The 27,814-nt window shown below is 37.6% G+C and overlaps 1 protein-coding gene across 1 annotated transcript in view; it reads left to right on the forward strand.

The window, feature by feature from the left end:
* The window catches only part of DNAL1 (dynein axonemal light chain 1), a 48,265-nt gene that overhangs the window by 3,940 nt on the left and 16,511 nt on the right, over nt 1-27,814 (forward strand). The window contains exons 2-5 of the mRNA XM_058739600.1: nt 8,275-8,313; nt 11,964-12,073; nt 15,017-15,072; nt 25,732-25,787. Coding sequence (XP_058595583.1) covers nt 8,275-8,313; nt 11,964-12,073; nt 15,017-15,072; nt 25,732-25,787 — 261 coding nt within the window. The remainder of the gene's footprint in view (nt 1-8,274; nt 8,314-11,963; nt 12,074-15,016; nt 15,073-25,731; nt 25,788-27,814) is intronic.

Here is a 27,814-nt window from a genome sequence, read left to right on the forward strand (position 1 = left end):
TTATATTGAAAATATCTTCTCACAACTTTTCTCTTAACTTTCTCAGTAGTGTTCTTCACTTACTGAACTCCATTTGTTCTAATATTTGTCAATTTATTCTACTGTTTTCAATGTAGATGATCATCTGCAAATAGTGAGTTTTATTTCCTCCTTTTAATCATTGTAATTTGTATTTTATTATAACATTGACCAAGATCTCTTATACCATGTTAAACAGTAGGAATGATAGTAGGTATCTTTGATATGTTGGAATCGGAATCTTAAAGAGAATACTTTTTAAAAATAACCATTTTTAAAAAACTTTTTAAAAATGATTATTCATTTTTGAAAGAGAGAGAGAGAGAGAGACTGAGCATGAGTTGGCGGCGGAGGGGGGGGGGGGGTGGGTGGGTAGAGGGAGTGGAAGACACAGACTCCAAAGCAGGCTCCAGGCTCTGGGCTGTCAGCACAGAGCCCAACGTGGAGCTTGAACCTGCAAACTGGGAGATCATGACATGAGATGAGTCGGAAGCTTAACCAACTGAGCCACCTAGGTGCCCCAAAGTATACTTTTTTAAAAGTTTATTTATTTTAAAATTTTTAAAATGTTTATTTCTATTTGAGAGATAGATGCAGTGGGCAAGTAGGGGAGGGGCAGAGAGATACCTAGACTGAATCTGAAGCAGCCTCCAGGCTCTGAGCCGTTAGCACAGAGCCTGACCAGGGGCCTGAACCCATGAGCTGTGAGATCATGATCTGAGCCAAAGTCGGATGCTTAACCAACTGAGCCACCCAGGTGCCCCAAAATATCTTTTTAAAAAAAATTTACTTATTTATTTTGAGAGAGACAGCATAAGCAGGGGAGGGGCAGTGAGAGAGAGGGAGAGAGAGAATCCCAAGCAGGCTCTGAGCTGTCAGTGCAGAGCCCGACTTGGTACTTGATCTCACTATCTGTGAGATCATGACCTTAGCTGAAATCAAGAGTTGGATGCTTAACCAACTGAGCCACCCAAGAGCCCCTAAAATATCTTATTTATTTTATTAAAAAAAATTTTTTTTTTACATTTTTTTTGAGAGACAGAGAAAGACAGAGCACAAGTGGGGGAGGGGCAGAGAGAGAATGAGACACAGAATCCTAAGCAGGCTCCAGGCTCTGAGCTGTCAGCGCAGAGCCTGAAGTGGGGCTTGAACTCACAAATTGTGAGATCATGACCTGAGCCGACGTCGGACGCTTAACTGACTGAGCCACCCAGGTACCCCTCAATCCCCTTGCTTTCAATCTGAAAGTGTCTTTAGGTCTAAAATGGGTCTCTTGTAAACAGCATATAGACAGATCTTGTTTTCTTATCCATTCTCTTACACTATATCTTTTGATTGGAGCATTTAGACCATTGACATTTAGAGTGAGTACTGAAAGATATTAATTTATTGCCATTGCGTTGCCTATAGAGTTGGAGTTTCTGGTGGTGGTCTCTGGTCCTTTCTAGTCTTTGTTGCTTTTGGTCTTTTTTGTTTTGTTTTGTCTTTTCTCTTCTCAGAGAGTCCTCCTTAAAATTCCTTGCAGGGCCAGTTTAGCGGTCATAAACTCCTTTAGTTTTTGTTTGTCTGTGAAACTCTTTATTTCTCCTTCTATTTTGAATGACAGCCTGTCTGGATAAAGAAGTCTTGTCTGCATATTTTTCTGATTCAGCATATTGTATATATCCTGCCACTCCTTTCTGGCCTGCCAAATTTCTGTGGACAGGTCTGCTGTGAACCTGATCTGTCTTCCCTTATAGGTTAAGGACTTTTTTCCCCTTGCTGCTTTCATAATTCTTTCCTTATCTGTGTATTTTGTGAATTTGACTATGATATGCCTTGTTGATTATATGCCTTTTCGTTGAATCTAATGGGAGTTCTCTGTGCTTCTTGGATTTTAATGTCTGTGTCTATCCCCAGGTTAGGAAAGTTTTCTGCTATGATTTGCTCATGTAAACCTTCTACCCCTTTTTCTCTCTCTTCATCTTCTGGGATTCCTATGATTTGGATGTTATTTCTTTTTAGTGAGTCATTGAGTTCTCTAAATCTTATATCGTGCTCTTTTGCCTTAGTTTCTCTCTTCTTTCTGCTTCATTATTCTCCATAATTTTGTCTTCTATGTCACTGATTCGCTGCTCTGCTTCATCCATCCTTGAAGCCATGGCAACCATTTGAGATTGCATCTCTGTTATAGAATTTTTAATTTCATTCTGACTAGATTTTGCTTCTTTCATCTCTGCAGAAAGGGATTCTATGCTTTTTTTCAACCCCAGCTGGTATTCTTATTATCATGACTCCTAATTCTAGTTCAGACATCTTGCTTATATCTGTGTTGATAAGTCCCTGACTGTCATTTCTTCCTATTCTTTCTTTTGGGGTTAATTAGTTTTGTCATTTTGGAGGAAGAAAAAGAATTAATAAAATAAAAAATTAAAATTAAAAAGATTAGAAACAATACCAAAAAATCAAGGAAGCTAGATCCTAGGTATGTTTGACATGCTGATCCTAGATCCTTGAAAGAAGCTTAATTTCATAGAGAAAAAAGGAAAGAAAAGAAAAGAAAAAGAAAAGGAAAAAAGTAAGAAATCATTTAAAAATTTAAAAAAGGTATACAATAAAATACAATGAAATGAATTGGAGAAGGTAAAATAGAATAAAAAAATAAATTTCCAAAAAATGTAGTAAAAAATTTTTTTAATTATATAACAATGGAAAATAAAAATATTTTTTTTCTCTTTCTGTATCCAAGAATAAGAAAAGAAAAGAAAAAACACAAAACAAACAAACAAAAAAACCCCAAATAGATGGACCAGTGAACAGAATGAATTCTGAATGAAATTACATCTGGTTTCCCCTAGAAGTCAAACTATGAAGCACTTTATAGTCTGTATGCTAATCAGGTGGAGACTTATGGTGGTTCTCTAGGGCTTGGTTGGTGCAGTTGGACAGGTCGTGGTGTAATGACTCTGTTCTCCGCTAGGTGGCGCTGCTTAGCTTACTGGAGCGGATCAGTGTGGCCCATGTGCACGTGTTTGTGTGCATGTGTCAGAGGTGAAAATGGCATCCAGCTTCTCAGTCTCTACTATCAGAACTCTGCTCTACCCTACCGGCAATCAAGCACAACTTCTTTGTTTCTGGTTTCCATCCACTCCCTATTTCTACACTGTCTGTGTCCGAGCCATCAGCTTAGATGGCACCTCCCTCCTGAATTTTATCTCAGATGGGGCTGTGTTTCCAAACCCCTCACTTCTGAGGGCCCTGCTGCTTACACCTGCTCCAACCCTCTGAGGAAGGGTCTTGCTGAGCAATGGCCGGATGCCTGCTTGCCCCTGGGGACATTCCTTGTGATCATGCTGCTGTAGAGGATGAGAGGTTGTGGCTGGATGCTGGCTTGCCCCAGTCTAAGTTCATCTGATGGCATAGTGGCAGTGTTTCAGGGATTATGGTAAATCACAACACACAACCTACACCAGGTTTCACCACACTCTGGCATTTTTGTTCCAATACCAGCAGTCATGTCCTCCGGGGTCTGCTGGGACCTTTGCCTGTGGGCAGACTGCATGGCCTCTACCAAATGCCCTCCTAGCAGGGTAGCAGGGGAACCACTTCTCCCTGTGTGGCCCATGGACTGCTCAGACCTCGCTGCCTGCCTCTGGGGATTTGCCCTTCCCACCAGAGCACCTCCAGGTATTGGGCTGCAGAATTTCTGATGCTACTCTGCCCTATTTATAGAATCCTAATGACATTGAAACCCTCTTCCCTCTTCTTTTCTTGTTTAGGTACTTGTGGATGCTTTCACTGTTTCTCTTTCTCTCCAGGTACTTTCAAGGGGAGTGCTTTTCCTGCACTCCCCCCCCCTTCTCTGTCCTCTCTCCGCAAATACCACTCCCTCCCTACCCTCCACAGATTCTCTCTCCCCAGTTCACCTCTCCATCCCGAATACCTGCCGAGTTCTGTGGCTTAAGTTATGCAGATTGCTGTGTTAATCCTCAGATTAATTCTCTGGGTGTGCAAAGTGGTTTGATGCTGATCTAGTTGCATTTCAGGGATGAGAAGCAGAGAACTTTGATGCTGCTTTGCCATCTCGGACCCCTCCTCTGATTATATACTTTTCGATCTTTCCAGTGTGATCCTCCTTAACCATCTTATTTAAAATAAACATACTCTAGGGGCTCCTGGGTGTCTCAGTTGGTTAAGCAGCCAATTTCCTTAATAATTGTCACTTTCTAATATACTATATAATTTATTTATTAAATATATTATTTTTCATCTGTTTCCTGCCAATAGACGTAAGTTTCAGGAAAGCAGCAATCTTTGTTTTGTTCATTGATATGTCCTAAGCATGTAAAAGAATGTTTGGTACATAGTAGATAATAAATATTTGCTAAAATGAATGCATTTCTTCATAAAATATGGCATTTGCTTTAGGTTTTTGGTATGTAGCTTTTATTAGATAGGGAATTTCCCTTTAACTCTTAGTAAATTATATTTATGGGCTTTTTTGTTGTTAAACAATCCTTATGCTCCTGGGGTTAGCCATTCTCGATCACGATTATTATTCACCATTGGCTTTGGAGATCTGTTGTTGTATCTAGGATTTTCAAATCTATGCTGAGAAGAGGAGTCCTTATCTGGTTATGGCATCAAGGTTATTCTAGCCTCATAAAATAAACTAGCAGTTTTCCCTCTTTTTTTGGTTTCTGAAACAACTTGTATAACAGAAAATATCTGTTCCTTGAAAACTTGGCAGAATTTACTTGTAAAATTATCTAGGCTTGGAGCTTTAGGAAAGGAGAATGAAGGTAAATCTCTGATTATCTTTTTTTTTTTTTTAATGTTTTTATTTATTTTTGTGAGAGAGACAGAGCACAATCAGGGGAGGGGTAGAAAGGGAGGGAGACACAGAATCTGAAGCAAGCTCCAGGCTCTGAGCTGTCAGCGCAGAGCCTGATGCGGGGCTTGAACTCGTGAACTGGGAGATCCTGACCTGAGCCGAAGGTGGGTGCTTAACCGTCTGAGCCACCCAGGTGCCCCTCTGATTATCTTTTTTTTTTCTTTTTAATTTCTTTTAATGTTTATTTATTTTTGAGAGAAAGAGAGAGAGAGAGAGAGAGAGGGAGAGGGAGAGACACACAGAGTGCAAATGGGAGAGGGGTAGAGAGCAAGGGAGACCCAGAATCTGAAGCAGGCTCTGGGCTCTGAGCTGTCAGCACAGAGCCTGATGCGGGACTCGAGCTCATGAACCCTGAGATCATGATCTGAGTCGAAGCTGGACGCTTAACCGACTGAGCCACCCAGGTGCCCTGATTATCTTTTTAGCATTTAAAATAGTTATTGGCCTATTCAGGTTTTCTGATTTCTTCCTGTGACAGTTCAGCACTTTTGTGTTTTTTCTAAATATGCATTCTTTGTTTAGGTTTTCAAACTTATTACCACATATTTGCTTATAAAATTTTATTTTCACTTTATTTATTTATTTATTTATTTATTTATTGTTTATTAAAAATGTTTATTTTTGAGAGAGTGCAAGCTGGGGAGGGGTAGAGACAGGGGGACAGAGGATCTGAAGTAGGTTCTGTGCTGACAGTAGTGAGCCTGATGTGGGGCTCGAACTCAAAAACCATGAGATCATGACCTGAGCCAAAGTCAGATGCTCAACTGACTGACCAGGCACCCCTTATTTATTTATTTTTTAATGTTTATTTATTTATTTTGCGAGAGAAAGTGTGTGAGCAGGGAAGGGGCAGAGAAAGAGGGAGAGAGAATCCCAAACAAGCCCCGCACTGTCAGTTCAGAGCCAGACTCAGGCTCTTTCTCATGAACCGAACCATGAGATTGTGACTTGAGCCATTATCAAGGGTTGGATGCTTAACTGACTGAGCCACCCAAGCGCTCCAGTATTTTACTTTTAAATCTTTATGGTATCTATATTATTTCCTCTGATTCTATATTTTTGTTCTATAGCTGTCTTTTTCTTAGTTAGGCTTGCTAGAAATTTAGGAACCAACTTTTAGTTATGTCCATCTTTTTTTTCCTCTGGTCTGTTTTCATCAACTTCTTCCTTTGTATTTATTTCAGCTTTCTTTGTGTTTGCAATGATGTGCTTATTGAAATGTCTTGAATGCTTAGCTTATTTGTTTTGTGTCTCTTATTTTTCTCTTATTTTTTAAAATATAATTTATTGGCAAATTGGCTAACGTACAGTGTCTACAGTGTCCTCTAGGTTTTGGGGGTAGATTCCCATGATTCATCGCTTACATACAACACCCAGTGCTCATCCCAGTAAGTGCCCTCCTCAATGTTTTCTCTTATATTTTAATAAATGTATTTGAGGGCACCTGGGTGACTCAGTTGGTTAAGTGTCTGACTCACCGTTCATGAGTTCGAGCCCTGTGTCGGGCTCTGTGCTGACAGCCCAGAGCCTGGAGCCTGCTTTGGATTCTGTGGTCTCTCTCTCTCTGCCCCTCCCCCATTCATCCTCTGTCTCTCTCTCTCAAAAATAAATATACATTTTGAAAAAAAAAATAAATGTATTTGAAGCCATAAGTCTCCTTTTAAATGTTATATTCCTTAAATTTTAATATTTTTTGTCTTTTGTTTTACTTTAATTTATAGTTTACTTTGTAACTCAAGGGCTATTTATTACTATGTCTTTAGTTTCTAGACATAATGGCATGTATATGCCGTTGTGAGGATATACATGTTGAGCAACACTGCACTGGTCCACTTAGGTAGATTATTTTCAGTTAAATACACTGTGGTACTATAAATGTATTTCCTCTTCCCTATGATTTTCTTAATAACATTTTCTTTTCTCTAGCTTACTTTATTGTCAGAATATAGTATGTAATACATATGACATACAAAATATGTGTTAATCCACTGTTTATGTTATTGGTAAGGCTTCTGGTCAACAGTAGGCTATTAGTAAAGTTTTGGGGGAGTCAAAAGTTATACTCAGATTTTTGACTGTTCAGGGGAGAGAGGTTGGTGTCCCTAATGCTCATCTTGTGCAAGGGTCAACTATACTTTAACATTTTTCCTTTTGTTATTGTTTGGGGTTTTGTTCTTTTTTTAATTAACTCTAGCAATAATTCAAAGGATGTCTTCCTTTTCTCACATTTAAAGTTGTGTCATATTAAATTGAATCTGAGATACTATTGATTATAAAGTGCAACATTATTTTATGTTCTAAGAAAGAAAAATGAGAAATTGGAATTAAACCCTGACAGGTAATTTCCTGTCATTTAGAATTTTTATTTTGTTCTTATTAACAGAGTTCTTTTAAATATATTTGGGGGGCACCTGGGTGGCTCAGTTGGTTAAGCATCTGACTTTGGCTCAGGTAGTGATCTCACAGTTTGTGAGTTTGAGCCCCCTGTCCGGCTTTGTGCTGACGGTTCAGAGCCTGGAGCCTGCTTCAGTTTCTGTGTCTCCCTCTCTCTCTTGGCCCCTCCCCTGTTTGTGTGCGCTCTCTCTCTCTCTCTCTCTCTCTCTCTGTCTCTCTCTGTCTCTCTCTCAAAGATCAATAAATAAACATTAAAACAAAATTTTTAATTGTATTTGGGCATGTAAATTTTTATCATATATCATTCTCTGCAAACATAAAAAGGAATATAAATATATGAAATAAAATGGTTAATATTTTTCTAGATATTTACCACTGCCACCTGGCCACAGTAATTGTAAATTGTTCCTGATTGTAAAATGCATCCAAATTTCAAAGATGTCAAAATTTAAAAGATGTAGATCTTAGAATCAGTGAAATAAGATATATTTTAATATCAAATGTTAAAAGGTATATCTTTTTTGTAAAGCAAGTGGAATGAAGTATATGGGTATTACACCATGATTTCCTTAATTTATCTGAGAAGTATTTTTTTTTTAATGTTTATTTATTTATTTTTGAGAGAGAGAGCATGCGTGCAAGTGGGGGAAAGACAGAGACAGAGAGGGAGACACAGAATTCGAAGCAGGTTCCAGTCTCTGAGCTTTCAGCACAGAGTCCAGTGTGAGGCTTGAACCCACAAACCATGAGATCATGGCCTTAGCTGAAGTTGGATGCTTAACTGACTGAGCCACCCAGGTGCACCTCTGAAAGATATTTAAGTAAATCATTCTGATTACAGGAAATTAAAACATGCTTGTTTGCATATAAAGTCTGAAAGAAAGAAGTTAATCTTTTCAATAGTAGATGCCAAGGCTAATAATTACTGCATAAAAGTTGAATCAACAAATCATACCAATAAAGACACTCTTGTTTCTTCTCTTTTTAAGGCAAAAGCAACAACAATCAAAGAAGCTCTAGCCAGATGGGTGAGTATATGAATTTTTACCTCTTCTAGAGACCATACAAGGAAAGTTTTTGGATAGGTATTTAAATCTGATCATTCAAGGGGCGCCTGGGTGGCGCAGTCGGTTAAGTGTCCGACGTCAGCCAGGTCACGATCTCACGGTCCGTGAGTTCGAGCCCCGCGTCGGGCTCTGGGCTGATGGCTCAGAGCCTGGAGCCTGTTTCCGATTCTGTGTCTCCCTCTCTCTCTGCCCCTCCCCCGTTCATGCTATGTCTCTCTCTGTCCCAAAAATAAATAAAAAACGTTGAAAAAAAATTTAAAAAAAAAATCTGATCATTCAATACAAGGAATCTTTGTGGTACTGGAGCTATTTAGCTATTTTGACTGTGGGGGTTGGTACATGAACCTACACAGATAAAATTGTATACACTTAATACACACATACAAAAGCATTTATACTCATATATAAATGAATACTAGTAAAATTGGGAAAATCTGATTAAAATCAGTGGGTTATATCATTATCAGTATCCTAAATGTCTATCAGTGGATAAATGGATTAAAAATGTATATATATACAGAATGGAATATTATTCAGCCACAAAAAAGGAAATCCTGCCATTTATGACAGCATGGATGGACCTTGAGTGCATTATGATAAGTGAAATAAGTCAGACAGAGAAAGACGTACTCTATGATCTCACTCATATGTGAAATCTAAAAAAGCTGAACGCACAGAAACAAAAAATAGAATGTTGATTGCTGGGGATTGGCATGTGGGGGACTTGGGGAGATGTTGGTTGAAGGGTACAACTTCTAGTTATAAGACAAGTTCTAGGCATCTGATATACAGCATGGTGACTGTAGTTAATAATATTGTATTATATACTTGAAAGTTGCTAAGAGAATAGATCTTAAATGTTCTCAGCACTAAAAAAAAATTATGTGAGGTGATAGATGAGTTAGCTAATCTTATTGTGTTAATCATTTTGCAATATATGCATGTGTCAAATCATCACCTTAGACTTATACAATGTTACATGTCAATAAAGCTGGAAAACATACTAAAGCAGATACTAACATTAGAAAGGAAACTGCATTGTAAAAAACATGCATTAAATATAAACTATAAATATTTTGAATATAACATTCTATAAAGAATGTTGAACAGTTGTAATTCAACATTATAGATGTTTGGACAGTAGTAATTCAGCATTATAGATATACTTTCCACAGAGCATAGAGATGGCTCCTCAATTTCTATGCCCTGTGATAACTTTTTTGTCAATGTTATCAATAGTTTTTTGTATAACAATGCATCTTTTGCTTTTCTGGCTAGGCTTTGAATAAAAAGTCTTTCAGGAGATGGTGTCTAGGGAAAATAGGGTGGATAGAATAAAAAATTTTTGAATTCTTGTTTTAGTGCTTATAAACTTCTTTGTACTCTGCATTTAAAAACCACATTTCTGGTGGTGCCTGGGTGGCTCAACCGGTTAAACATCCAGCTCTTAGTTTCAGCTCAGGTCATGATCTCACAGTTTATGAGTTCGAGCCCTGCATCGGGCTCTGTGATGACAAACTTGGAGACTGCGTGGGACTCTGTTTCTTCTTCTCTCATTGACCCTTCCCCACGCTCGCTTGTATGCTCTCTCTCTCTCAAAATAAATAAATAAACATTTAAATTAATTAATTGATTGATTAAATAATTCATTTTTGTTTGGTTAATGAAAAATCTGGAGTTTTGTTTGTTTGTTTTTTGTTATTTTAAGAAGGCTCTGTGTCCAGCATGGAGCCCAATGCAGGGCTTGAACTCATGACCCTGAACAGGTATCAAGAGTTGGACACCTAACCGACTGAGCCACCCAGGTGCCCCAAATCTGTTTTGTTAAAGAAAAAAGTACATATGGAATAGGCTTGTTATTAGATTAGATTTTCTTTGAATCAGATTTTAGGACTTTATTTACTTATGATAATAAGTAATTGCTTTTTTGGTTTGGGTTGTCGGTTCTATTTCTAGATCATATTGTGGCCATAAATCTTTGACTTCAAGGTTATTTGAAGACATTAAGCTCACTCTTTCACTGATTAATCTAACATTTATTGAGGGTCTATTAGGTATGTGTTTCTGCTCCTAACCTACAAATGTATGGCACAAAAATAAGTACCAAGTGGATGTGTATTAGATCTTTTTTTTTCAACTGATCGTATATTTTCTAGTATTGATATCTTATTATTTGACTTTTAAAAATAAGCCTCTATGTGTCTTATATTGCACTATGTTATAGAAAACATAGGAAAGCAAAGGAAATGGTCCCTGCACCTTAGGAGCTTCCTGTTTTGTTGGAGAGAACTGACTTTAAGTATTGAGGTATTTAGAAAATATTATGATGCAGTATATATTGATAATTAAATTTTAAATTGTGTACATAGTACTGAAATTAAACTTTATGGTAGAATTTATTTTAAAGCTTTTTTTAAGTTTATTTAGGGGTGCCTGGGTGACTCATGTCATGATCTCATGGTTTGTGAGTTCAAGCCCTGCATCACGCTCTCTGCTGTCAGCACAGAGCCTGCTTCAGATCCTCTATCTGCCTCTCTCTGCCCCTCCCCCACTTGCTCGCTCTCTCTCTCTCTCTCTCTCTCTCAAAATAAATTTTTTAAAAATTAAAAAAAAATTATTTATTTTGAGAGAGAGAGAGAGTACATGTGCACTTGTGAGTTGGGGAGGGGCAGAGAGAGAGGGAGAGAGAATCCCAAGCAGGCTCCAAGCTTGTCATCACAGAGCCCAACTCCTTATGAATCAGGAGATCACGACCTGAACTGAAATCCAGAGTCGGTTACTCAACCTAGTGAGCCACCCAGGAGCTCCTCTAAGGTAGAATTTAGTAGTAAATTATTATAGAGCAAACAGCTTGGACCTCAGCTGTGTCATAAAGATGGTATCTTCCAAAATTCTTGGTATCTGGGGTTCTTTCTCAGATTGAATGAACCATGTATAGTAAAAGATTTGCAAGAAGAGATGCAAAATAGTTGAATCTTCCAGATCTAAATCTGATATTTAAGAAAAGGGTGATTAGGGGCGCCTGGGTGGCTCAGTCGGTTAGGTGTCCGACTTCAGCCAGGTCACGATCTCGCGGTCCGTGAGTTCGAGCCCCGCGTCGGGCTCTGGGCTGATGGCTCGGAGCCTGGAGCCTGTTTCCGATTCTGTGTCTCCCTCTCTCTCTGCCCCTCCCCCGTTCATGCTCTGTCTCTCTCTGTCCCAAAAATAAATAAAAAACGTTGAAAAAAAAATTTAAAAAAAAAAAAAAAAAAAAAAAAAAAAGAAAAGGGTGATTAGCCACAAGGAATTCTTCCCAAGAAAATGTTGTCGTGTTTTGTGTTTGTTCATTGATAGACTCTTAAAGAATTTTAAATATTACAGAAATAAAAGTTATTTTCTTTCCTCCTCCTTTCATTCAGTTGGAACCTAACAATTATCTGAACGAGCCATGTAAAAGCCTGGTGATCAGGGTTAGTTAGTAAATCTCATTAAGTGAACTGTAAAGAATGCACAGAGTTACAAAATTCTGATAATTGGTTTGAAATAAACATTGAAAAGCCTTGCAAAATTCTGGACTTTAGTTCTGTATTATAATCAGGGATCACTTTCTTCCAAATTAATTTTTATCATAGGAAGAGAAAACCAGTCAGAAGCCATCTGAAGCCAAAGAGATAAAGCTTTATGCTCAGATTCCCCCTATAGAGAAGATGGATGCATCTCTGTCCACACTTGCTAATTGCGAGTAAGTTCTCTTGTCTTTTTTCCCCTTCCTTTTTAACATACATAAACTAGAAAAAAAGTGTTTGTTTTCTGTGATCTTTGTTTCTTTTTGTTTGTTGGTTTGGTTGATATAATTCTCCCTTTGGCAAAGCCAAACATAAAAGATCATTGGTTTATGGGGGACTAGTAATAAAGTAACCCTGAACGATATAGTACTTTTTTTTTATGTTTATTTATTTTTCAGATAGAAAGTGCCAGCAGGGGAGGGGCAGTGAGTGAGGGGGACAGAAGATCCAAAACAGGCTCTGCTCTGACAACAGCCAGCCCGATGTGGTGCTCAAACTCACAAACTGTGAGATCATGACCTAAGCCGAAGTTGGATGCTCAACTGACTGAGCCACCTAGGTGCCCCAATATAGTACTTTTTTTTCAGTAAAATTTTTATAATGTGCCTGGAAAATAGAATTTTCCTTGTCTCTTGGGAGAAACTAAATAACTAAGTAATACAATAAGACTTTATTATAAAAGCTAGTATTTCTCTTGTAAAATTAGCCAGTCAGTACTATACAGACTAGAGGCCTAACAGATACTGCTTTAAATTTTTTCAATTGTAAAAATACATTGTTAAAACATCTAGAAAATATAAAAAGCACAAAGGAAAGGAATTAATATCAACCAAAATTGCACCATCTTTTGAGAATCAGTGTTAGCATGTTGATACAGAGCCTTCTAATTTTTCTTTCCTTATTGGGATCAAATTATACTTATTATTTTATAATCCTATTTTCCCATGACTTTAAGTATCAGATCTATATTAATTCCTCTTTTTTTTTTAATTAATTTATTTATTTTGAGACAGCATAGGTGGGGAAAGAGTGGGGGAGAATCCTAAGCAGACTCTGTGCTGTGCTGTCAGTGCAGAGCCTGATGTTGTGCTCAAACCAGGAGATCATGACCTGAGCTGAAATCAAGAGTTAGATGCTTAACTGACTAAGCCACCTAGGCACCCCTATATGAATTCCTCTTAAGTTATTTTCTCAATACTCTACATACTTTTTTAGCAAGCTTCTGTGGATAATTTGAGGCAATTATACCATGACACCTTGTGACCATGCTCTCAGGCTGCAGTGTCTTGTTGGAGCTGTAGATTGTTATAGAATCACTTGGGATTCTTCCTGATTTCTTTAGTCTGTGTTTTTCTAAATATAGTGCACTAACTACCTACATAAGAATTTCCTAATGCAGGAGGTAAGCCCCACACCAAATATATAGAAATAGAATATCTACTGATGAAACCTAGGAATCTATAATAAGCAGCTTGAGTGACTCTTCTATGCATATTTGTGAACCCATGCATTAGACTAATATCTGTCTTTGGAATGAAAGGGAGAAGCAAACATATTTAGTTATTGTATGCAACTTGTCCTTTATGATAAGAGCACTGTGTATTATACGAAAATCCACCCTAGATTTTTTTTTGGCTTTAAAAGCATGATTCTAAAGAGCACTGTTTCAAAGTGGTCAAATATCTTTTTATCATAAAGCCATCTCAAAGGCAAATGTTTGAGAAGGTTTTGTACCTGGTACCAAATTATCTTGGAACTGCTTGGAAGGAGTCAGCCTGTTCATACTTTGGCTGACAATCTCTTTGGGCAGGTTGCCTAAACAACAATTAAAGAATTCATCCCAGTCATATTCCCAGATTTAAGGCACTCCATTTTTCACTGGGAGTTGTCAGGAATTGGGGATGGCTAGAAAATATACAGATTTGATCAATAATTTACACTATAGTAATTGCTTTTGTAAAAAAATGAGTAATTCATTTTCAAGTCAAATCATAAAGGATAAGATCACATGTTCTAGAGTCAGTTTTTGGAGAGTTTTAAATTTGGCTCTGCCCCTTTATGGCTGTGTAATATTAGGCAAATTGCTTAACATCTTTGTACCTCAGTTTCCTCACTTGTAAAATGCAGATAATAATAATAATACTTATTTCACAGGATTGTTGTGATGGTTAAAACAAACAAAACCGGTTTATGTAACAAGTACTTAGATGAATACGGGGCACACATTGTGTTCAATAAAATTAGCTTTTATTACATTTTTTGCATGAAATGTACTGAAATATTAAAAATTTTGTCAAGAAAGGAAGACTAAGAATGTGTAGTTATGCTCCCTTTAAAATTTTTATATAGTTAAATTATGAGTAGAAAAAACCTAGACAAATGTATACAAACCATTAAAAGTAGTTATCTCTGGGGATATCTGTGGAATGGTTAGCATTACATTATGACTTCTTCAGTATACATTTCTGAATGATTTAACACATGAGCAGATAAATATCTTCGCACATGCATATAATATAGTTCTGCTTTTTATCAAAAGGGATCACATAAAATGTTTTGTTCTGCTAGATGGTTTTTTAACTTGACCACATATGATAGATGTCTTCCCAAGCTGGTATCTGGAGCCTAATTTCATTTGTTTTAGTGACAGTATAGTTTTTCATTATCTATCCCTCAGTTGCTAGATGTTTATAGATTTTTCCCTATTTTTTGCTATTACAATAATACAATAAATAATCTAGCTTATATATCTTTTGGCATTGTATTAGTATTTCAGTAGGATTTATTCTTAGAAATGAATTACTAGGTCAAAGAACACATGCATTTAAAAAAATTAATAAATAATACTAAATTACCTTCAAAAAGTTTTTTTTTTTAATTTTCTGCAATGAATATGTATTAACTTTGTGATCAGAAAAAAAGGATGAGGATTTCAAAATGAAAGAATACATGCCATGTCTGAGGGGGAAAAAGATTTAGTATAAAAAGAAAATATGACTTAAATATAATCTTCTATGGGCACTTGAGGAATAATTTCTGATAAACCATTTATTTGTTTTTCTGATACATCATTTAAAATTGTTTCATATTAATTCAAGTTTTCCTTTGTTCTTTTCAAGGAAGCTTTCACTGTCTACAAACTGCATTGAAAAAATTGCCAACCTCAATGGCTTAAGTAAGTGATCCACAGTAACAGATGGTTCTTGGGTTTTCTCATTATTGGAATAAACATTCTAGAGACACTATGTAATCCCAGAAGCTAGCACCTGTTTTAACCACAGTAATTGTCAGATGACAGAGAAAATATATAAACCATGCGTCTTAAATTTGGTTATCCAAAGAAAATCAGAGAAAACAAAAGACCTAAACATTTTAAAGATGTTTTAAAGCTTTTATAGAGTTAGAATTAAATAGAAAAATGAGATTTTTTTATTATATGTATTTTGTTCAAATTTGTCTGTCTTTCTTTCTTTCTTTCTTTCTTTCTTTCTTTCTTTCTTTCTTTCTTTCTTTCTTTCTTTCTTTCTTACTTTATTTTTAAGAATTCCAGGTGGTATTCTGGAACTTTTATTTATTTATTTTGCAGAGAGAGAGAGTGAGTAAGGGGCAGAGAGAGAAGAAGAGAGAGAGAGAATCCTAAGCAGGTCTTGTACCATTAGCAGAGAGCCAGACATGGGGCTTGAACCCACGAACTGTGAGATCATGACCTGAGCTGAGTTGGACCAAGAGTAAGAGGCTTGGGGCGCCTTAGTCGATTAAGTGTCTGACTTCGGCTCAGGTCATGATCTCATGGTTTGTGAATTTGTGTCCCACGTCGGGCTCTGTGCTGACAACTCTGAGCCTGGAGCCTGCTTCGGATTCTGTGTCTCCCTCTCTCTCTGTCCCTCCCCTGCTCATTCTCTGTCTTTCTCTCAAAAATAAACAAAAGAAAAAAAGTCTAAGTCTTAACTGACTTAGCCTCTCAGGTGCCCCAATACTTGTTATATTTAAATTTTAATTCCTCACCATCATTTTTCTTGTGTTCCTTATCTGTGTTAATGATGTTGCCACCATCCCAGTTGCCAAGGCTTCTGACTCCTGCTAATTTCCTATGTTTGGTGAAACTTGGTGGTTTAAAACAATAGTTCTGAAAAACAACAGCAAGAACAAAAACAGTTCTGGAGGCCAGAAGTCTGAAATTGGTTTTAGTGGGCCAAAATCAAGGTTTTGACCAAGCCACACTGCCTGAAGGCTTTAGGGGAGAATCTGTTCCTTGTTTCTTTTAGATTCTGATGGCTGCCACGTTCCTTGGCTTGTGAGGACATCACTCTAATCTCTGCCTCTGTGGTCATGTTGACTTCTCCTCTTTCATCTGTGTCACATATTTATTTCTCTGCCTCCTTCTTTTTTTATTAATATTTTTAAATTTATTTTTGAGAGAGAGCATGAGCAGGGGAGGGTCAGGGGGGTGGTGCAAAAGATGCATATCAGGCTATGCACTGAGAGCAGCAAGCCCAATGTGGGGCAGAAACTCATGAACTGCAGGATCATGACCTGAGCCAAAGATGGATGCTCAACTGACTGAGCCACCCAGGCACCACTCTCTGCCTCCTTCTTAAGAAGATATATGTGATTACATTTAGGGAACACCTAGCTAATCAAGGCTATTCTCCCTAAGATCCCTAACTTGATGACATCTACAAAGTACTCCCCGCCCCCCCGCCCCCCATATAAGGTAACATTCGCAGGTTCCGGGGATTAGGATCTAGGTATCTTTCGGTGGGGAATTATTTAACCTACCATGCTCCTCCTTTACTTCCCTTAAGACATCTGAGTTCATCACTGAGTCCTGTTTACTCTTTGAGAGAGCTCTTAAATAATTTGTTGTTTTTCCATTTCCAGAAGCTATGGTTTTATTTAAGACCCACATCATCTCCCCCTTGTATTTTCAAACATTTTTTTTACCACTTTTCCATAGTAAGGAATACATTTGAATTCATGACTCAATACATATATTCATATGAATATACATATCAAATACATACATACACATGTGAAGTGGAATAGGTTTGTAAAACAATATTTACCCTTATAGCATAGGTTCCAGTGTAAGGTTTTAAATTATTTTTAATGTTTATTTATTTTTGAAGGAGAGAGAGAGCATGAGTGATGAAGAGGCAGAGAGAGAGAGGGAGACACAGAATCCAAAGCGGGCTTCAGGCTCTGAGCTGTTAGCACAGAGCCCAACACGGGGTTCAAACCCAAGAGCCATGAGAAGTTGGATGCTCAACCAACTGAGCCCCCTAGGCACCCTCCAGTATAAGTTTTTTAAAGATTTCATTTTTTAAAAATGCTTGTCACAACCCATTAAGCTGATTTCATATCACCTATAGTTTGAGAAACACTGCCATGGGGTGCCTGGGTGGTTCAGTTGGTTAAGCATCCGACTCTTTTTTTTTTTTTTAATGTTTATTTATTTTTGAGAGAGAGAGAGAGTGCAAGTTGAGGAGGGGCAGAGAGAAAGGGCAACAGAGGATCCAAAGCAGGCTCTGTGCTGACAGCAGAGAGCCTGATGTAGGACTCGAACCCATGAACCACAAGAGCCGAAGTTGGACACCTAACCACCTGAGCCACCCAGGCGCCCCTAAGCATCTGACTCTTGACTTTGGATCAGGTCATGATCTCAGGGTTGTGAGATCCAGCCTCAAGTTGGGCTCCATGCTGGGCATGGAGCCTGCTTAAGATTCTGTCTCTCTTTCCCTCTGCCCCTCTCCCCTGCTTATGTGCTCTCTTTCTTGAAAGAAAGAAAGAAAGAAAGAAAGAAAGAAAGAAAGAAAGAAAGAAAGAAAGAAAGAAAGAAAGAAAGGTGGGAAGGAAGGAAGGAAGGTAGGAAGGTAGGAAGGAAGGTAGGAAGGAAGGAAGAAAGAAAAGAAAAGAAAGAGAAAAACACTGCCTTATGACTTTGTGCTAGCCTCCGAATTGATCTTTTTGTCTCCTTTCACCCAGTTGACATTCAACATTGATAGCAGGGTTTTCTTTCTAAAAATATTATTCTTGGGGCGCCTGGGTGACTCAGTTGGTTGAGCATCTGACTCATGTCCGTGGGTTCAAGCCCTGCATTGGGCTCTGTGCTGACAGCTCAGATCCTGGAGCCTGCTTTGGATTCTGTGTCTCCCTCTCTTTCTCTCTGCCCCTCCCCTGGTTACACTCTCTCTCTCTCTCTGTCTCTCAAAAAATAAAATGTTAAAAAAATGTTTTTTTATATTATTTTCATTATCATTCTTCCAGATCAGAGACCTTTAATGGTTCCCTTTTGCCTAGTAAAGACCAAATGCCTTAATGTTGCATTCAAAGTCATCTAAAATCTGTGCCACCCTATTCACACCTGAATACATCATTCTTTTTTATGACTTTGTGCATTTGTTAATGCAATGCTTTTTTCCTTTGAGAATAGCCCCTTCCTCAACATGAAAATCCTGCAAAAAACAAAATTAAGATTAAGAATGTCAAGTTTAAATGTCATTTCTCCCTCTAAAGACTTCTCTAGTGATTGTCATAATTATTCTTTCTCTTTTTTTAATGTTTATTTATTTATTTTTGAGAGACCAAGAAAAAGCACAGAGGAGGGGCAGAGAGAAAGGGAGAGAATTCCGTGTGGGCTCTGTGCTCATAGTGCCACCCAGGCACCTCCATTATTACTCTTTCTTTAGGAATATTAATAGCTGTCTTGGATTATAATAATAAATACCCACTTCATATAGTTTTTGTGAAGATTAAATGAGTTAGTATATATAAAGTGTTTTGAATAGTTCCTGGTACATATAAATGCTCAAGAAATATTAGCTATTATTATGGTTAGTGAGGAATATGTTCTGTCTCTTCAGATAATGAGCTCCTTGAGTGTAAACATCACATCTTAGTATCTTATCTTCCAAATCTCCATCCTCCTCCCAGGACCTTACCCAAAGTTGGCATTCAGTATTTATGTAGTCCTGGAGAAGAAGCATTTACTATTAGAGCTGTGCATAAGATGACTCAGTATATTTGTTTTTCACTGACTCATTAAACAATTTGAGATGTTTCACTTTACCATTAACCTTTGAACAACATGGGTTTGAACTGTGAGTCTATTTACATGCTGATTTTTTTTTACAGCACTGTAAATTTATTTTCCTTTCATTCTTGAATGTATTTTCTTTCTTTTATGATTTTCTTTTTTTAAACTTTTTTTTTTTATTTTTGAGAAGAGAGAGAGCATGCGTGGGGGAGGAGAGAGAAAGAGGGAGTCACAGAATCTGAAACAGGCTCCAGGCTCTGAGCTGTCAGCACAGAGCCCAATGTGGGGCTGAACTCACAGACTGTGAGATCATGACCTCAGCCGAAGTCCGATGCTTAACCAACTGAGCCACCCAGGCGCCCCTCTTTCATGATTTTCTTAATATTTTCTTTTCTCTAGGTTTATTGTAAGAATATAATATATAATACATATAACATACAAAATGTGCATTAATGGACTGTTGACCAAGGCTTCTGCTCAATAGCAGGCTATTAGTCGTTAAGTTTTGGGAGAGTAAAAATTTATACTCAGATTTTCAACTGCCTGGGGGTTGGCATTGCTAACTCCTGTGTTATTCAACAATTATACAGACACTTTGTCTATAATTGAAATAACTTGCTTTAATGAGATTAAATTGATGATATGTTTTTAAAGTTTATTTATTTTCAGAGAGAGAGAGAGAGAGGGAGAATCCCAAGCAGGCTCCATGCTGACAGCATGCCTAACGCGGGCCTCTATCTCACAAACACTGAGATATGACCTGAGCTGAAATCAAGAGTTGGGGGGCACCAGGTGGCTTAGTCGGTTAAGCGTCCAACTCTTGGTTTCAGGTCAGGTCATGATCTCACGGTTTGTGGGTTCTAGCCCTGCAGAGGGCTCCTCGCTGGCAGTGAAGAGCCTGCTTAGGATTCTCTCTTTCTCTCCTTCTCTCTCTGCTCCTCTCCTGCTCTCTTTCTCTCTCTCTCTCAAATAAATAAACTGAAATCAAGTGTCAGATGCCTAACCAACTGAGCCACCCAAGCACCCTGATGATGTATTATTTATCAATACAGATAACATGCTTTTCTTTTCATTAAAAACATGACTCTGACAATAGTGAAAATAGATAACCTCTGTACAGGGCTGGCAATAGACTTTAACTTATAATCTAACTTTGGTCAATTGGTAGTGACTCTCAGAAAAATTTAATTAATTAACAAGAGTACCAAAAATTCAGTAGAAAGAATAGCTTGATCAGTTATTGATGTCTGATGTAGACATGGATTGAGACAGTATAAGCATTTGTACCATACATTTGCTATACTTGATTCACCTCATTTTAGTTGTGCTTACAACAAATAGTACTTCCATAGTCTATAGCCGGTCACTGGGGAATACACATCATCTGTGACTATAAAGCAAAAAGACACTGCTGATCCCTATGAAGGATTTGAATATATGACTGTAGCCTGTCTCTCACCCCTTCCCTTTCATGAGCACTATAGTCTCACTTGTTAAACTGTGATGACAGGATCTGGAATAAAAAGGGTCCTATTTAACAGGGGGTTTATAAGGCAGAATAACCCTAATGGCAACTATGTTTATTGTAGCAAAACTGTGGCTAGAAAACTGCATACCTGGGCTATGTTGAAAACTGTGACTAAAAGGTTGTACAATATGAATATTAATAATCTCATATCAAATATTAGAACATAAATTTTGTTGCCTTGTATCTTTGGTAAAAACTTATACTTTTCTCCTTTAGTTTACTAAATAAACACAGAACTTTCGAACACTGTTTTGATTTTCACCAGGACCCTTCTTGTATGAAGAAAAAAACAGTGTTTTCCTTCTAGTGGTGCTCTACTTCTGTACCACCTTCTACTTCTGAAAAATATATCGTTGTGTTATGTCAGAACATTTAATTTATTAACTTTGATATCATAATTTATGTCCCCATACAGTAATCAATAAGATCTTTTTAGCTTTCCATCACCATTTTCATGTGTATTTTTTTAAAAAGGTGTTTAAAAAAAAAGAATTTTATATATTAACTTAGATACTATCTTTGGAAGAGCTACATATATTTTATATTTGTTATATTCAGTCTGAGGTTGTTTCTCAGTCTTCATCTTAGTTGACCTAGCAGCATATTTTGACGTGAATGATTTAGTTCCTCTTCGAAGTAATTTCAATGTTTGGCTTCTAGGACACTGTGCCCTCCTGATCTTCCTGTCTTTCTGGCTGCTCCTTCCCAGTCTCGTGTCTCCCACTTTTAAGTATTAGAGTACTCTAGGCCTCAGTTCTTGGATCTCTTCTCTATTCTGTCTTCACCTATTCCCTGGATTATCTCATCTAGGTCATGGATTTATCATCTATATGCTGATGGTTCCCACATTTGTATCCCTAACCCAGGCATCTCCTCTGAACTCCGGATTTGCACAGTCGGTTGCCTGGTATTTCCATTGGATATCTACTAGACATCACACACTTAACATTTCCGAAACTGAGTACTGATATCCTTCCCCGGCCCCAGCTAAACCAACTTCCTATGTGTCTTTCTCAGATAGCAACAACTCCATTCTTCCTGTTGCTTAGGACAAACTCCCTGGTAATTTCTTGACTCCTTTCTCACACATCCTATGCAAGACCTATTATCTTTCTTTTTTTCTTTTTTAAGTTTTTAAAATTTATTTTCAGAGAAGATAGAGAGTCAGGAAGGGACAGAGAGAGAGGGAGAGAGAGAGAGAGAGAGAGAGAGAGAGAGAGAGAGAGAGAGAGAATCCCAAGCAGGACTCACGCTGTCAGCGCAGAGCCCAGTGCAGAGCTTGAACTCATAAACCGTGAGATCATGACCTGAGCCGAAATCAAGACTTGGGACACTTAACTGAATGAGCCACATAGGTGCCCCAGTATCTTACTTAGTTTATTATCTGGCAAATTGTTAGCTCAATGACAGTAGGAATTTTTGTCTATATTATTCACTATTGTATTATCATATAGTATATTTTAATCACTGCAAGTGATTATAGCTGTTCCTGGTGTATTGTAGATGCTCAGTAGTTATGTGTTGAACGGATAACTGTTTGAATAAGCTTTTCAATCTGCATGGAATAGACAAAATAAAATGGCAATCTTTCCATATCAAGAAGCTTTAAAGAATAATTGATTATATGATTTTCTTAAATATTTAATTTTCACGCATATATTGTTATATGGGGTGTATGAATTTGCTAGGGCTGTCATAACAAATTCCACAGACTAGATGGCTTAAGCAACAGAAATTTATTTTCTTACAGCTGTAGAGGTGAGAAGTCCAAGATCAAGGTTTTGGAGGGTTGAGTTCCTCTCTCCTTGGCTTGCGGATGGCCATCTTTTCCTCTGGTCTTTTGTTTTTTCTTTCTAATTTTTTTTTATAGTTAAAAAAATTTTTTTTTCATTTATTTATTTTTGAGAGACAAAGCACAAGTGGGGAGGGGCAGAGAGAGAAGGAGACAGAATCCAAAGCAGGCTCCAGGCTCTGAGCTGTCAGCACAGAGTCCACAGTGGGGCTCAAACTCACAAACTGTGAGATCATGACCTGAGCCGAAGTCGGACACTTAACCAAATGAGCCACCCAGGCTCCCCTCTTTATAAATTTTTTAACATTTATTTATTTTTGAGAGAAAGAGACAGAGTGTGAGTGGGAGAGGGGCAGAGAGAGAGGGAGACACAGAATTGGAAGCAGGCTCCAGGCTCTGAGCTGTCAGCACAGAGCCCGATGGGGGGCTCGAACTGAAGCAGTGAGATCATGACCTGAGCTGAAGTCAGACACTTAACCAACTGAGCCATCTAGGTGTCCCTCCTTTGGTCTTTAATGGTCTTTTCTCTGTTTCTGTCTGTGTCCTAATCTGTTCCTATAATTCTTTTTTTAATGTTTATTTATTTTTGAGACAGAGAGAGACAGAGCATGAATGCGGGAGGGGCAGAGAGAGAGGGAGACACAGAATCGGAAGCAGGCTCCAGGCTCTGAGCCGTCAGCCCAGAGCCTGACGCGGGGCTCAAACCCACGAACCGCGAGATCGTGACCTGAGCGGAAGTCGGACGCTCAACCGACTGAGCCACCCAGGCGCCCCTCCTATAATTCTTATACGGGCAGCAGTCATATTGCACTTTTTTTTTTTAAGTTTATTTATTTATTTTGAGAGAGAGAGAGAGAGAGAGAGGGAGAGGGTAGGGGCAGAGAGAGAAAGAGAGAGGGAATCCCAAGCAAACCCACCAACCGTGAGATCATGACCTGAGCCTAAATTGAGTTGGACACTTAACTGGCTGAGCCATTCAGGTGCCCCAGGGTACCAGTCATTGAATGTTACCTAAAATGATGACATTTACTTTAATTCACTCTTTAAATTCCCTATCTTTAAATACAGTCACATTCTAAGGAACTGAGTGTTAGGACTACAACATATGAATTTTGGAGTCAGGGGACACAATTCAGTCCATAACCAGGGGACTTGTTTCAACAGTTAAAACATTTTGCATGAATTAGATCACTCGCAAAATACTTTGTCCTGAAAGTTAAGTGTTTCTCATAACAGAATTTGAAATAATTCATTAGGGGTGCCTGGGTAGCTCAGTCAGTTGAGCGTCCAACTCTTGATTTCGGTTCAGGTCATGGTCTTGCGGTTTGTGGGTTTGAGCCCTGTGTTGGGCTCTGTGCTGACAGCCCAGAGCCTGCTTGGGATTCTCTCTCTCCCTCTATCTCTGCCCCTCTCCTCTATCCCTGCCCCACCCCTGCTTGCCCACGTGCACGCACTCTCTCTCTCTAAAAATAAGTAAACATTACAAAAATTCCGTTGTTTAAAAAAATAAAATAATTAAATTGAATAAATTAAAACAAAGTTTATATAGCCATATATGTCTGATCTCACACACACACACACACACACACACACATTTATTGTGTACGTACATGGATTAAGCATTATGTTGAATATTTTAGACAATTAATCTCATTTAATCTTGATATTCTTACAAGTCAGTTATTATATTTCCTCATTTTACATATAATGAAACTGTGATTCAAAGAAGTTTGGTTGCTTCCCTAGAGAGTTGGGATTGGAACTCAGTTAATTGAATTTTTGTTCTTAACCATTGAATTATGGATGTCATAGAACAGTACAGTCCAATAGAGCTGTCTGCACTGTCCCAATAGAGTTGCCACCAGCCACATACAGCTATTAAGCTCCTGAAATGTGGCTAGTATGATTGAGAAACTGAACTTTAAATTGTATTTAATTTTAATTAATTTAAATTAAATAGCCACACATGGGTAGTAACTACCATATTGGATAACATAGTTATAGAAGGTTAAGTTGTGAAAACTAAATGTATAACTTATGCATAAGTAATCAGCAGTTTTTTAGAACAGAAATGAGGTTTCCTGTGCTTTGCTAGAATCTTTTTTTTTTAATTTTCAAAAATAATACATGCACATGGTTTTATGCAAACAGTTCAAAAAAGGGTACAGTGGAAAATAAATTTTCCTCTGAACATAGACTCTCAGTTCCCTAAAGCAACCACTGTTTCTACTTTCTTTTTTTCTTCCAGAAATAGCTTATAGATACATAAATAGAACCAACCTTTTAAAAAATACAAATGAGCATTTTTAAACCAAATCACAACCTAATTTTTTAAAAGATTGAAAGCAAAAGATTTTTAAAATACTAATTCATTTTATTTCACTTTAAAAGAAAATTTATTTTTTGAGAGAGAGAGAGCACATGTGAGCAGGGGAGGGGCAGGGAGAGAGGAGGACAGAGACTCTGAAGCAGGCTGTGTACTGGCAGCCTAAAGCCCAATGCAGGGCTTGAACTCATGAACAGTTGTTTAACCAACTGAGCCACCCAGGCACCCCTGATTTCACTTTTAATCCTTTTTGGAGTGAGGGAGTGAGGTGTGCTATGCATAAATATGTTCCTATTTTCTAGCGTGAGTCTTCATACTATAGTAGATTTGAATTATATATATGCTTCACAAATTTTAAGTTCAGAGCTTCGTGGGGCACCTAGGTGATTCAGTCGGTTGAGTCAGACTCTTGATTTTGGCTCAGGTCATGATTTCACAGTTCATGAGTTCAAGCTCTGCATCAGGCTCTAAGGTGACAGTGTGGAACCTGCTTGGGATTCTCTCTTCCTCTGTCTCTGTTCTTCCCCCACTTGTGCTCTCTCTCTCTCTCAAAAATAAATAAATAAACTTAAAAAAAGATGAAGTTAAAATATTCTTTAGTCTTATTTTATCCCTATAATATTTATACTAGCCAGCTGTTTGTTTGTTTGTTTATTTATTTATTTATTTATTTATGTTAATTTTTTTAATGTTTATTTATTTTTGAGAGAAAGAGACAGAGTGTGAGCAGGGGAGGGGCAGAGAGAGAGGAAGACACAGAATCTGAAGCAGGCTCCAGGCTCTGAGCTGTCAGCAAGAGCCCGATGCAGGGTTCGAATTCACCAATCGAGAGATCATGACCTGAGCCGAAGTCGGATGCTCAACCGACCGTACCACCCAGGCGCCCCACTTGCCAGCAATTTAAAACCATGTGTTCCAAATAGCTAACCATTTGTAAATTTAATATTGCCATGATGTGAAATTATAGTGTTTACCTTAGATTATAGGTCAATGTTATTTCCTACTTGATCACCACTTTATTAATACAGCCTTTCTAACTCATTAGATCATTATATTTATTATATAAAAGTTATTAACACTTTATTTTATTAGATTTACAAAAGTTGTAATGTGATTCTCATAAACAAAAATTGTTTTTTTTTTCTACTACAGAAAACTTGAGAATATTGTCTTTAGGAAGAAACAACATAAAGAACTTAAATGGACTGGTAGGTTGTTATTTATTTCTTTAAAAAAAGCATGCACTTTTCCCCTTAATATACAAGTAATATTTGTTCATTGCAGAAACTTTGCAAAATCAAAAAGCAACTATAAAAAGTACCTATAAGCCACTGACAGTGTAAATATTGTTAACATTTTGATTGATATCTTTCTTGTCTTTTTTCTATTCTTTGATGGGTATGTAGAAAATGAAATCATACTATACATATTGTTTTGCTCTCTTTTTTTACTTAATATGTAAAAATCATTTTTTTCATGTCATTCATTCATTTAACAAAATCATTCAATATATTTCCTGAATGCCTACTTTAAGCCAGGCACTGTTCTAGGCATTAGGGATACAGAAGAATAGGTAATGAAGTCCTTGCTCTCCTAGAACTTCGATTACAGTAGAGGTAGACAGTCTAGAAAATATTTGTATAATGCATATGCAATACATTGTATAATACAGTTGGTGATAAATGCAATGAAGAAAAGCAAGGCATATACAAGAACATAGATTGACAGGAAATGAGGAAAAAAGCTATAGGGCTGACCAAGGGACAGGTACTCCAGACTGAAGTGGGACAAGCGCAAATGTCCTGAAACTGAAGCTGCTCCATATGCTTGAATTAGAGCAGAAGAGTTGAATGAGGGTAGGGAATTGCCCTCAGTGAGCTTGGAAAGGGAGCCAGGAATGAGGCTACATTGGGTCTTACAGGTAATGATAAGATTTTAGATTTTTTTTTCCAAATGGCTTACAAAGCCACTGGAGGTTTTTGATCAGAGGATGTAACTTAAGTTTTTAAAATAATTTTCAACCGTACCCCTTTTTTAATGATAGCATAATATTCTGTTTTACTGATATACCATAATTTTTTAAATCAGTTACTAATTACTCATTATTTATTTCCAGTTTGGAGTTATTATAATCAATGCTATTATGAATCTCCTTTTAGCTATATTATTGCACACATCTATGAATAATTCCTTGGATAAATTCCTTGAAATGGAATTGCTGGGTCAAAAGGTATGAATTTCTTTTAAGGCTTTTGTGGCATATTACCAAGTTACCCTTTGGAAAGTTTTAACAGTTTATATTCCTACCAGTAATGTATGAGGGTTCCCATTTCCCCTTATCAAACTTGGGCATTTAAAAATTTTTAAGTTTTTGACAGGGAATTTTTTGGCCATTTGAATTTCCTTGCAGAGAAGTTGAGATGAAACAATATTGTAAAATTTAGGCAGTTTTGGGAATGACAAAGCTAATGTCTTTTTCTTGTATTTGTTCCCAAACAGATAATAATTTTTTAAAAAGTGTATATTGTTAAATAATTTTATAAACATTCCCAATGTTTTTATGACTCTGGCCTTCTCCCCACTCCCAGCCCCACCCCTAGTAAGCCTAGCTTGTGCTTCCCAAGAACCAGTGGGGTTGAAACTGCAGTGCTTCTCAACAGTAACCTCCCAAACCACACAGGCTGAAATAGCCACCCCCTCATTACAGAGGCAGCTGTAATAGCCAAATAGGAGGCAGTGTTCAGCTGCCTGAAACATGGAATGTTAAATTGAAGGAAAAGGGTCTAATTAAAACTACTTAGGAAAACTGACGGGATACATTGCAAGCCCATTTGTGTATATGATCTGGCCTCTGCCTTCCTTTCAGATGTTATTCCACGTTACTCTTCTTCCTAGTTGGTAATCTCTAGCCACTGGTCTTTTTCCTTGGCATTCCTTGAGCATGCCAAGTCCGTTCCCACCTGAAGGACCTTTCTATTTCCCATTTCTTTTGCCTTAAAAACGCTATTACCTTGGACTTCTACGTTACTGACTCCTTCTTAACCTTCACACTTCAGCTTAGATGTCACTTCCAGCTGCCATATATCTAAAGTAGCCTTGTGGGCAAAAACTCTTACCACTTATAATTTTTTTCAACTTTCTTATTACTATCTGAAATTCTCATTTATTTGTTTTCTGTCTTTGTCTCTTTCTGTCATGTCACACGCACGCACACACACACACACACACACACACA

Source organism: Neofelis nebulosa, chromosome 7 (genome assembly GCF_028018385.1).
Source record: "Neofelis nebulosa isolate mNeoNeb1 chromosome 7, mNeoNeb1.pri, whole genome shotgun sequence".
NCBI lineage: Eukaryota > Metazoa > Chordata > Mammalia > Carnivora > Felidae > Neofelis > Neofelis nebulosa.